Source organism: Arachis duranensis, chromosome 2 (assembly GCF_000817695.3).
Source record: "Arachis duranensis cultivar V14167 chromosome 2, aradu.V14167.gnm2.J7QH, whole genome shotgun sequence".
Taxonomy (NCBI): Eukaryota; Viridiplantae; Streptophyta; class Magnoliopsida; order Fabales; family Fabaceae; genus Arachis; species Arachis duranensis.
The window spans coordinates 67,998,797-68,011,149 of record NC_029773.3 but is presented as its reverse complement, the minus strand read 5'-3'; the positions used below and the strand labels follow the sequence as shown (position 1 = coordinate 68,011,149).

Here is a 12,353-nt window from a genome sequence, read left to right as displayed (position 1 = left end):
CCCACAAAATATAACTATAGAAACTACGAAAGAAGTGAACTTCAATGAATCTATAAAAAAATAACATCGTTCTAAGAAAAAAGACAACTTATTAAATTCACTAAATGAAACTAATTTAAAAAATATTTAACTTAACTAATCTAATAAACTTAATTGATAAAAACATATTAATTTAAACTACATAATTTAATTCACCTAAAATAATCTAATTACAAAATAAAGTTAACCCTAACAACCTAATTGATTGAATTAACCTTAATAAATATAAATAAAAACACAAATTTTAAAAAAATTACAAATTCTAAATTTTAAACTTGAATTTTAAAATCAAAATACCCTAACCAATAAATTAAAAAAATTGAATTTAAACACAAAATTTGAAACAAAAATTAAAAAAATATATATAATTTCAAATAGGTTTACATTATAAAGTAAAAAAAATAAATACAAAATTAATAAAATACATATAAAAATACATAAAAAAAACAAAGCTGATAATTAGTTGTGGTAAAGGTGCAATGACAATGTTTATGGTGCAGTGACAATGTCAAACTTCTCCCACCTCCATCATTATTGGGTAGTAGTGTTACGATGTTTTTAACAAAAGATTAACAAATTAAAGAATGGAGAGAATTTATGAATGTCAGTGAACAACGACAACGGTGAGCCACGCAGCAACAGTGACGGCAATGGACCCCTGGCAGCGACGTCTGGTGGCTCGATTAAGACAATATAGGAGAGGAAGTCGTTTGCTGCAGAGAGAAAGCACTGCTGCAAGCACTGGAACGGTGGCCGACAATGAAAAGGCATTCCTCGAGGTTTCAATGGAGGAAAAACATCGAAAGAGAAAGAGAGATGAGAGGGAGAGAAGTTGTGGAAGTAAGGGAACGAGGAGGGTTTCTGATTTAGAATTTAAGGCAATTATGCTGTCGGATTTTTCAGTAGATAAATCCAATGGTAAGGTGTTGGTTGTTGCCTAAATGTTGTGTTTCACTAGTTCGTGTTGCCATAAAAACTTTTCGACAAAAAATCCAACGCTAATAAAATTATTTTTTGTGTCATTATTTACCGTCGGATTTAGCTACAAAATTTTGAATCTGACAATAATGTTTTCCAAGGACGAATTTTCAATTGTTATCGTTGGAAAATCCCCCGCTAAACCTGCCAGTAATATTTGTCACTAAATCCGACGATAAATCCGATAGTATTAAACACATTTTTTTATAGTAATTTGCCCAAATATTTTAAAGTTATTAGAAATCTTTTTCTCAAGTTATATAAATACATAGATTAAACTGAGACCTGACAATACTACGAAGTCATAATCTCATAATAAGCTTCAGAGCCACTAGTGTACCTTAGAAATGGAAGAACACATGTAAATGAATCCTAGAAATGATGTTACATAAAAAATATATAGTTTTGACTCCAAATATGTATGAGTGTATTCAACAAGCTAACCATTTGAAATGTTGTCTCTCAACTATGCATATTACGGTTCGATTTATAAAACAACCTCATATGAAAAAAAAAGAAAAAATTTATTTTCATCCAGATTGAGAAATGAAGTAACAAGAAAAGAAAAAGAGATCTGATTATCAAGGAATAAATGACTCTTTCACACTATATATTTTGGTCAAAAAATAAACCCTAAAAGAACTGGTGAAATACTACCAAAAAAATTCCAAGTGCTAATTGTTTTAGTTATCATATTTTCTTTTTTTTTTTATTTTGTAAAATCTCTTCTCATCTCGTAAGAGTATTTTCCTAGTTGTTTGCAATTTAAGTTACACTAACTTACACTATACTACCAAACATATTTTTAAATAAAGTTATGCTACGTGTACACTAAAATAAAATTATAAATACATATTGATGTATAAATAATATTTTTATTTTAAATAATATTTGCTTATATGTGTATTTCATATACAAGTTTAAACTCGACTCATGAAAATTGAGCTTGCCTTACAGTTCGACTCATTAACAATCGAGCCTATTTTTTAAACTCAAACTCGGCTCACCAAAATCTCACGAGATGGCTCGAGCTCATGAGCTGGTTCAAATAATAGGAACATAATCTATAATTTTATATCAATAAATTATAACATATATTTTAAAAATATTTAAAAATATCAATTTTATATATTGTCTATCTATCAATAAATTATAAATTTTTTATTTATATTGTACACTAAAATTATATATTAAAAATAAATATAAAATTTTAAATAATTAAGATCATTAATATATATATATATATATTATATAATATTAAAAGTATAGATTAAATGCATATAGGATATGTGTGTGTGTGTGTGTGTCTATATATATATATAATCGAGCCAGCTCATGAGCTAATGAGTTGAGCTTATTCAAATTCAAGCTCGACTCATTTAATTCATGAGCTCAATTTCAGGCAAACCTCATTTAATTTATGAGCTCAATTCCAAACTTAAACTTGACTTACCAGCTCATAAATTCCACTTATTGAACTATTAACGAATCCAGTTCGAACTAACTCAAAAACTAACTTGACTCACTTCCAACCATACTTACATGTATCCATTTATTTAAGGGTAGTTTTATCCACACATAATAATTTTAGGATTAAACTATTAAAACGGTATCTGAAAAATTTTGGTCCAAATAAAAACAACTCTAAAAGACTTAAGAGACAAATCAACTCCTAAAAGATTATTAAGTTTTACAAAAAATGATCCAACATTAACCGAAGTCGTAACGTTGAACAGGCTATCGAAAGAGGTGAGGTTGCAAACTCTAAATAATACTTAATTATGTGGCATTATTAATTATGCTGAAAAAAAAATTTCCCGTTTCAATTTCTTAAAACCAAACTCTTAACTCCCTTCTCCCTTCAAAGGGTATATACCTATTTTGATATTTAAAGAATTTCAAATCAGACATTTTAGTCTCTAACTAAAATTATTCGATTGGTCTCTAACAATTAATTTCGTAAGTCACTTAGATCTTTTATTCTGTCAACTCTAATGGAGGACAAAATAGTCACTGAAAACTCTAACATGGGACAAAATAATCCATAATCTCCTCTATTCGAAAACGACACTATTCTTTTCCAATTTCCATCATATCTCGCATAACACTAATAGTCTAATACTGTACAGAATGCACACTCTACAACTTCAATGTTCACAAGAAAAAAAAATCCTCAACTTATTCTCAACCAATTCATACTCAGGAAACTAATGACTATGTCTCTCAACTATTTGTCGTCTTCGATAGATCCCAAGAATCTAGACAGCAAGTCTGATTTGTCAAGACCCGTTATCGTCGTTGCCATCTCCTTCCTCCTCTACCCTATCATCTCCATGACCACATTATCAATCACTCCGATCGCTTTCTTCAGCTTCTTCTCCGAATCAATGTTCAATAATCGTTTCAGTTTCCATATGAGCGGCAATGGCGACATTGCTCATTATACTAATAGCTTGGATGCGAGGTTGAAACTGTCTGCCAACTTGGACTCTGGAAAAGAAGAAATGAAGCACTCAGTGTTTATTTCAAATGAGAATTTGCATATGATGTCGAAGAATAATCTTCTCATGATGTCCTAATGTCCAACAATCTATAGTACTTGCTGGAGAGTGGAGAAAGGCGTGCCCTTGGAGTAGTTGTGGAACTTGGTCTTGAGGATGTCGTGGATGTTGTCAGAGTTGGAGGTGATGTTATCCAGGACGTGGAAGTGGATGCTTTTGGTGGGTAAAGTACAGAGGAAGTGGATGTACCAGTTATAGAGATTTAGAAAATGTATAGTCCATATCATATTGAGGTAGGTGCGATACGTGTGGCAATTACACCATGGTTTAATCTTAGAGCTAAAGAGGTGAAAGGAAAAGAAGACTGTGAAAGTGAAGAAGGAGAATATGAATGTTAGGGTTGTACGAGATATTGATAAAAATTGGGGAAGAACAACGTCGTTTTCGAATAAAGGGGTAATAGATCATTTTGTCCCTTGTTAGAGTTGTCAGGGATCATATTGTCCCCTGTTAGAGTTGACAGGGACTATTTTATCATCCGTTAAAATTGACGGAGCCAATGATTTAAGTGACTGATAGAATTAATTGTTAGAGACCAATCGAGTAATTAATTTTAGTTGGAAACTAGAGTGTCTAGTCCAAAATTCTTTAAGGACAAAAATGGGTATATACTCTCCCTTTACCTTATGCTTATCCTTATACTTAGCTGTTACAAAAGAAAATATTATTATGACATTTTCAAAAGTAAGGTTATCATTTAACAATGAGTCAGTATTAGGGGTGACAAACAAGCCTAAACCCGCCGACTCAGCCTGCGTAACCCGCCAAAAAAGACAAGCTGAGCTGGAAAATTGGGACCGCCAAATAGCAAAAACCCACCTAACCCACACCGCTTAAACCGCGGGCTTTGGCAGAGCCGAGCGGGCTTCCCCGCCGGGCTTAGTATTTTTTGGCAAGGGGTATTTTTACAATTTTTTTTTTTTGCCAAAACCCAACTTTCCCCAACCTAACTTACAAGAGAATGAAAATTAAAATTGAGTGTTTTGAATTATGTTTATTTTGTTTTAGAGACAATATTTATAATTATGTTTTTGATGAAAACATGGTTTATAGTTGTGTTTATCAAATATTTATAATTACAAAGACTTTAATGTTTGTGAATATAAAAATTATAATCTGTTTATACTTTTAAAAATTATAATAGTTAAAAGTAGAGGTGGGCTAGAATTTTGGGACCGCCTCACTAGGCGGGGCGGGGCGGGCTTCCCGCTGGCCACCCGTAGTCAGTGTAATTAAAGATGTGGTTATTTGATTTCCTGTAGCAAAGTATAACAAGACAAGAAATATGCAAGCGTGCAATCCCTTTGCAGCTTCAGAAACAAGGGCATCATCTAAATCTGTATGTATCAATTACAAAAGCAAAGCTCAAGCTTAGTAACATTGTCAATTCAACAACTAGGGACTCCTAACAAGGTAAGAAGTATCAAGTTCAGATTACATACTCAGCTCCAAGAAAATCATGTACCAAAATAAGAGCTATAAGAAAATTATCTAAGACCTCACTAGGAGGAAGTAAACACTAAGGTGGTGTAATATGATAATAAGTGTCAATAGGAAGAAAAAACTGCAGTATCAACTTCTAAAATCTGGCAGGTATATTACAGAAATAAAGCCATCACCACACATTAATGGGGTGAGCCAAAAGTTAGAAAATCAGAAGATAAACTTAGCCTTTAGTTCTCATAATTGTGATGCTACCTTTTCCACCTTCGGTGCGTATCTTTGTTTTGTTAACAACAGGCTTCCCAGAGAAGGCTGATTTGGGATAAGCAGATGGATCTTCACTGCTTTGCTTTGTTTTCGAAGGAGGCGGAATTCGAATGCGCTGATTAATTTCCTTCAGAGTTATGTCTCCATGGGTACCACTAGGTTTGATGAAGGCGAATGGGTAGGCCACGGACGAAGCCAACTTTGTAGGTGTCCGTATAAACGATTTCCTCCCTAAACATTCAAAAAGAAAAAAAGAAACTTCGAATTTGTTATCCTGTCAAAAAATTTCATCAATGAATGCAGCATGCAAACTAATAAAGCAGCAAGTGACGTTATAACAAGAACAAAACCAAACCTTTGAACACAATTCTTTTGGGGGTTTGAGTGACCTGCTGCTGCTGCTGCTGAACTACATTTTGTTCTGAAGGTGCCGTGATGTCACTGAGCTCTTCAGGCAAACAAAAATACAATGCAAATAGGAAAGAAGGAACAAAGAAAGAAACAAATCAAACAATACTGGAGAGACAATAGTGAATGGCGAAAACAAATGCCAGATACCTGCAATATCAATCTGAATATCTTCTGCCCCTGAAAAGTTCCTGGTATCAAACAATATAATCATCAGATTACTTTGTATAACCGACTATATGTCAAAAATCAGCGGCCCAATGATGCATACAGTTCATCAGGACTGAATTGCATCGCAGCATCGTTAAGGCATTCTGCTAGCCACCCTTCAGTTGACTCAAGGTCTTCATAACTAGAGGCAGGCAAATCTCCCAATGCATATTCTGTAATGGTTAAGAAAATATCAGATTTTAAAAACTTATTGAAGCTATCTCCGACCGAACAAGAAATTCAGTATGTAAAATCTTGCAGAAGACGAACCTGATGACCCGGGCACCCATTCTGACACTTCAGGAAAAGGATCCATAAGCGAGTCCACCTTCTCCTATTATACGAATGAAGTAAGAGTCAGCAAATTCAGAACTTCATAATGTAATCATTAACTACATTTCATTGAGACTAACATACCCTACTTACTAGACATAGGTTAGAAGCAAACTCGAGTATTGATCAAGCCAAACCTCCCCATTTTTAAGAGACAGAAGACAGATAACCACAAAGGGAACTCATTAAAGTAAAAGTTACAAAGAAGATACAAAGATTTGAACTAAATGCCTCACTAACAATCATGCTGCATATTAAGGGTAAGTGTTCTGTATGAGTCATCAGGTTTTAAATTAACACATCTAAATACTGAAAAATTCTACTTCCCAGCTGATCGTTTGAACCAATACAAGGAGGTAGCAAAAACAAAAATGTTGCTTTATAACAATAGTTATGAAATCTAGCATCACAAACTAGAGGCTTAACATAAAGAACAAAGATAAGTATAGTCATGAAACTGAAGATAATACGTATTCGTTTACCAGTCAACAACATAATGGTAATATATCAAGAAATTTAATTTATTACTTATGACAAATTCAAATAGTTGCACAACATGAACAGATTTCTACTTCTTGAGTCTTGTCACATTTTTACAACCATCTAACATGCTAGGAATGTGAAAAGTTAATCCAAAAGCTAGAAGCACCAACATCTGATTTTAAATATGCTAAAGACATCTCTTCACTGGAAAGAGAATGATCGCTATCCTGGATGTTGAATTGTAGCATGCGCCGCCTCTTGACTTGAGAAGAAGTCTCCCTCAACTCCTCTACTTCCTTTTGTACATCATCCAAAACTGAAATCCAATATTTCTTTGAATTAAACCAAGACAAGTCATAATAACACCAATAAAGTAACAAGAACAATCTAACAACTTGCACATATTGACAAGGCTTAAAGTCACTGAGAAAGCGTCGGCCTTACCACTATCATTGACACCGTATCCCAAATCACCACAAGCCTTAACTGGTGTAGCTTCTTCATCTTCGAACATGTAGGAAATATATTCATCATTTTGGGGCATGTCATTCCATAGATCTTCTGAAATATCTTGGCCTAGAAGAAGAAACAGAGAAATTTCAGGCATCAATTACATGGAAGAATCAACTTAACATGAGAGTGAGAGTTACCGAAATTGGAGTTCTTTTTGAGATTACAATCATTCCTGTGCCAATCCCATGGTTCTTTAGCACCACTGATAAAACAAACATGTAAATGCAATAGTTAAGCCGTGGAGCATTGGCATAAATTAACAAACAGAAAATATTAAAAGTTAAACAAAATACATTAGAAGCAAATTCCAAAACCAATGTAGAAAAATCAAAGGTGAAAGTGGCCTCAGTCTCCAAACAATAATTGCACACATTATCAAAACAAGATATACACAAACAAAAATTGAACACATTGTAAACTGAAGCACTAAATTACCAAACAAGGTGCTAGAAAATGAATCGTTAGTCTCTACAATTGAGATCTTAGGATGTACTTAGGCAGATTTTCTTGCATGCATTAATATATTTACATAGGATGGAATAACGGCAAAAGAAAAAAAAAAAGCGAAAAAAAAAGAAAAAGAAAAGAAAAGCATCAACAGCTACAGATTAAAAAAGGCATAAATTATGACCCACAAATTTACTCAGAACCCACATCATCATCATCATCATTCATTCTTTGTACATAAACTTTGACACAAAAACAAACAATCTAGAGTGCAAATCAGAAGGCACAAGGCAAATCAAAACTAGTGAATCAAGCACCACCATCTACAGCATTGAACCCATCATGTAGCAGATAATGCACCAAACCAAAGCAAGATGAAACGAAAAAACAAATCAAATAAATGATTTTGGAAAAAACCACACTCAGGCCTAATTCCAAGACAACAGAAAACCCATTTCATTTATTTTTAAAAAATCAGAGCCTAGGAAAGACATAAATGCAGCTATCAAAACAAATCAATCACGCCCCAGAACTAAAACCCCAGATTTTTAAATAAATAAATAAGAGAGAGAGAGAGAGAGAGATTTAGATTTACTTCTCATTGTTGTCGCAATCCATTTCAAAGGAAACAATCAGGAGCCAAGTCTCTCTAGTCACAGCTGATCAGAGTCTCTTCTTTTCTTAGTTTTTTCCAACAACACAGTGATGACATACAGAATGAGAATAAAAATAAAAATAACCGTTATAGAGAAGAGAGAGATCGGTGTTTCTCTGTAGTGAGTTGTAGAAGCTATAAACCTATATAACACTAAGTAGTTCACTATCTATCTCTGCTTTGTGCTGCTTTCTACATAGAAAAAGGAAAAAATATTTATTAATAAAAATTGATGAATTCAGTTCACAGTTTCACACTTCACACTTCACACTTCACACATAACGATTAAGCCACGACCATAAAGCGCCGTCTCACTCTCTCTCCGTCTCCCTCTCTTTTTGTCACTCTTTTGCGCCCATTTATTTCCCTCTCGGCCTTTTATATATCCCGTAAGTACACCTTGGTTTCTCTCTTTTCCGTGGGCCAGCCCGATTTTTTTTTGTTAGTTAAATTTAATGTTACTATTTTTAAAATTAATAATATCTATTTATAATTATAAAGATGGATAACAACACCATAAATTTCAATTTAATAGTCACTAAGAATAGATACATGTCTACAAAATAACATTATTCAGTATTCACACAATATCGGAGTCAACATGAGATAATTAATAAAATAAAAAATAATAAATAAGTTCTTGACTTTTTAAAATCGTGATAAATAAGTTCTTCACAAATTTTAATTATAAATACATTCCAAACTTTTACAAATAACTGATATGGCACCCATGTGTCCATTACAGAGCTATACATACGTTACAGTTCAAAGATGGCATGTTTCCCAAAAATTAGAGAACAAAAAGTCCTTCTACAAAGAAAATGACGTTGTTTTATGAACTACTTAACTCTTCAAATTGAAGACAGACTCCGTTACAGCGTCATTGTTAAAGGTTTTTTGTGTTTAGGATTGTGTTCCGTGGTCAGTGAAAGACCTTCTTTAAGCACGTAATGAGTCACATTGCTCTTTACCATTCATTGTATGCAGTGACGGATCCATAAATTTCGATAGTAGGGACAAAGTATATATAACTTGACAATAATTTTTATAAAAATATTATCATTACAAGAAAAAACAATATTTGTAATAAAAAATTTGTTACAAAAAATCTAAATTTTGAAACAAAAAGATTTTGTAACAAAAAAAATGGGCCGTTGCAATATGTCCCGTTACAAAAAATTTTTGTAACAAAAAATAAAATTGTTACAATTCAAAGTAATATTTTGTAACAAATTTTTTTAATACAAAAACTAAAATTTGTTATGAAAGTGGTAACACTTTTTTACCTTTAAAATATTTTTCGTAATAATTTAGATTTTTTGTGTCATAATATTTTGTTACAAAATACTACTTACTTTTGTAACATTTTTTATTCTTTTAGTTACAAAAATAGAAAGTTGATTTTAAAACATTTAATTAAATAATTGATATATCAATTAATTTTCTAATCCCACTAACTCAACATTTATATGATATATAATCATATAAATAATTAAAATATCTTACATGTCATTAAGAATTTTTTACAATAAAATAAATTCTACAAATTCAACTAAACACAACTTTTTCCTAACATAAAATTATATCATATCGAATTTATTATTCTTGACTCTTCTAGCATATTTCAGTCAATTTAAAGTCTAGCATGTTGGCGTCAATTTTGTATCCCTGTAAATATGAACAATGAAAACCAAAATTAAAAAATAACACATAACACTATCTTCATCTGAGTAAAAATTTAGAACTTACAAGTTAAAATTAACTAATTCTTTAAGAATCTATTTTCAGAGTTCAAAACTAGCCAATCAAAAATGCAAATTATCAAGAATTAACAATTCAATATATAAACTTGGGCTTACTAATCACATTTCAATCACAACTTAGTGAACAAATTCATTAAATTTACATAAGTATCAATTGCCAAACAATCATTACAAAACACAATTTTTACCAAAATCTTCATAACAAATATACTTGACTTTTTTTTAATACTTTTACACTCATAAAGTTTCATAATAAGATTTATGTTAAAACACAAGATAAGAACATAGAAAAGCACCTGAACAGAGTTTCTGGTATTGCAGAAGCAATAGTGATGTAAAGAAAGTTTGAAAAAGAGAAGTATAGCAAGAACGAAAAAATAAAACTAAATTGACTAAAATTGACAATGAGTAAAAAGAGCTAATTGATTACAATGAGTATTAAGCTTATATAGAGGGAGACTGTTGATAATAAAGCTAAAGGCTCCCTAATCAACTTTTAACAAACTAAATAATAACTTGACAGCTAAGCCACACTATCTTGAGCTTTCTTGAATTCTAATTGCTCCTGCATTTCATCATTATCCTTAACAGTACTATCAATAAAATTATACTAAAATCATTAAAATCAACTATCAACAGTTGTTTCAGTTTTATAAACATTATAGAAATAAAAAACTTAACAACAGAAGCAGCAACATTATACCTGGTCACTCGAAAAACTTCAAAGCTTAAACTACACATTGACACTAGTCAAACCATTACCGAATAAGAAGAGTCGTAGCCACCCAAATAATTTCAAAACAATTTTTACTAGGAGTAGACTTATACTATTCAATTTCTTTTGAAATTTTTAGCCTATTCTATTATTTTTTTCAACAAAAGCTTTTAGTCCCTTAATACTTATATTTAGAAAAAAACAAGCACAAAAAATACAAAAAACAAGCACAAAGCATGTGACGGCTATAGAAAATCAAGCAAGATTTAGAGCAATCAACAATTGCCAATTGGCAATGCATTCATAAAGAATGGCGGCTGCAGAAAATCAAGCAAGGTTCAAAGCAATTAGCAATTAGCAATGCATTCATAAAAAATTGCTAATTTTGTCTTGTATTTTTTATTTTACAGTAAATACAAGGCAATTAACAATGCATTCATGAAAGATAACAAAAGGTAATTAGCTGTCACAAGAAAGATAACACATTCTTTTTTTATAATTAAGACTTCTTAAAAAATTGTAAACTAATCTGTCATACAAATTATACAGCACTAACTATTCCTTCTAGCACCTTATACAAAATGCAAGTAATTAACAAAGGAAACCCATCATTATATCAAACAGTTGGCATTCATAACTAACAAATAGGGAAAAAAAGAGGAAACTAACCCAGATTGTGGTGATACTCATAAGGATCCCTCATCATTCTCTTCATAGCAATATTGTAATCTTTCATTCTATCTTTGGATTTAGAGGCAGTGGTATTGCTAGTGGAGGGTTTGTGCTTCTTCTCATCAATGCCACTTTTTGATAGATTCTTGTAGCATATTCGAGTGACAGGACGCGATTCAAAAGTAGCGACGTCCAGAGGGAAAGACGACGGAATGACAGCAGAAGCAGAAGAGGTGACAACCCCAAACGACGAGGAGAAGCATCGATGGTGACGACGGCTTCGCGCAGCTCTAATGGCAATGACGGTGACGGAGCTGGCTGTGACGAGGGCAGCCAGGCTTCCCTCCAGTGACAGCAGCGCTACTTCCTTTCTCCCTCGCAAGCTCGTCTCTCTCCCCTTGTGTTATGACTCTCCCGACGGAGACACAACGGCATCGACGATGGTAGTGACACCCACCGGCGCCGCCTCCCTCTTTTTCCCTCTCCTTCCTTGTCCTTCTTCCCCCTTCAAGCTCCCCCTCTCTCTTTTCTTTGCTTTTCTTTCTGTGTGTGTAGGTGGGGTAGTTGGGAAAAAAATTAAGGATCAGGACTAGAATTTGTACAATTTGTGTAAATTAGATTTTTATTTAGAAATATTAATAAAATTAGAGTATAAAGTAAGTATTTTTAATAAAATTAAAAGTAATTAAATTATTAAAGTTTTAAATTTTAAATAAAAAATATCTATGAAAATGATATGAGTTCTAATTAATTTTAAATTCAAAATCTCATAATTTTGATTTAATTATTTTTTGAAAAACCATATTTTAAAAATAAAACCATGAATAATTATAATAAATCACAAATAATTTATTATTTATTTTGTA

The 12,353-nt window shown here is 32.2% G+C and overlaps 1 protein-coding gene across 1 annotated transcript; it reads right to left on the bottom strand.

Moving 5' to 3' along the window:
• Positions 1 to 4,864: 4,864 nt before the first annotated feature.
• Positions 4,865 to 8,671, bottom strand: LOC107474744 (protein XRI1). Its single transcript, XM_016094385.3, has 9 exons — positions 8,278 to 8,671; positions 7,373 to 7,437; positions 7,167 to 7,298; positions 6,893 to 7,038; positions 6,177 to 6,240; positions 5,968 to 6,079; positions 5,847 to 5,887; positions 5,644 to 5,736; positions 4,865 to 5,519 (listed from the first exon to the last, which is right to left on the bottom strand). The coding sequence occupies exons 1-9, from the start codon at positions 8,298 to 8,300 to the stop codon at positions 5,245 to 5,247; spliced, it is 951 nt and encodes a 316-aa protein (XP_015949871.1). The 5' UTR covers positions 8,301 to 8,671; the 3' UTR covers positions 4,865 to 5,244.
• Positions 8,672 to 12,353: the final 3,682 nt, after the last annotated feature.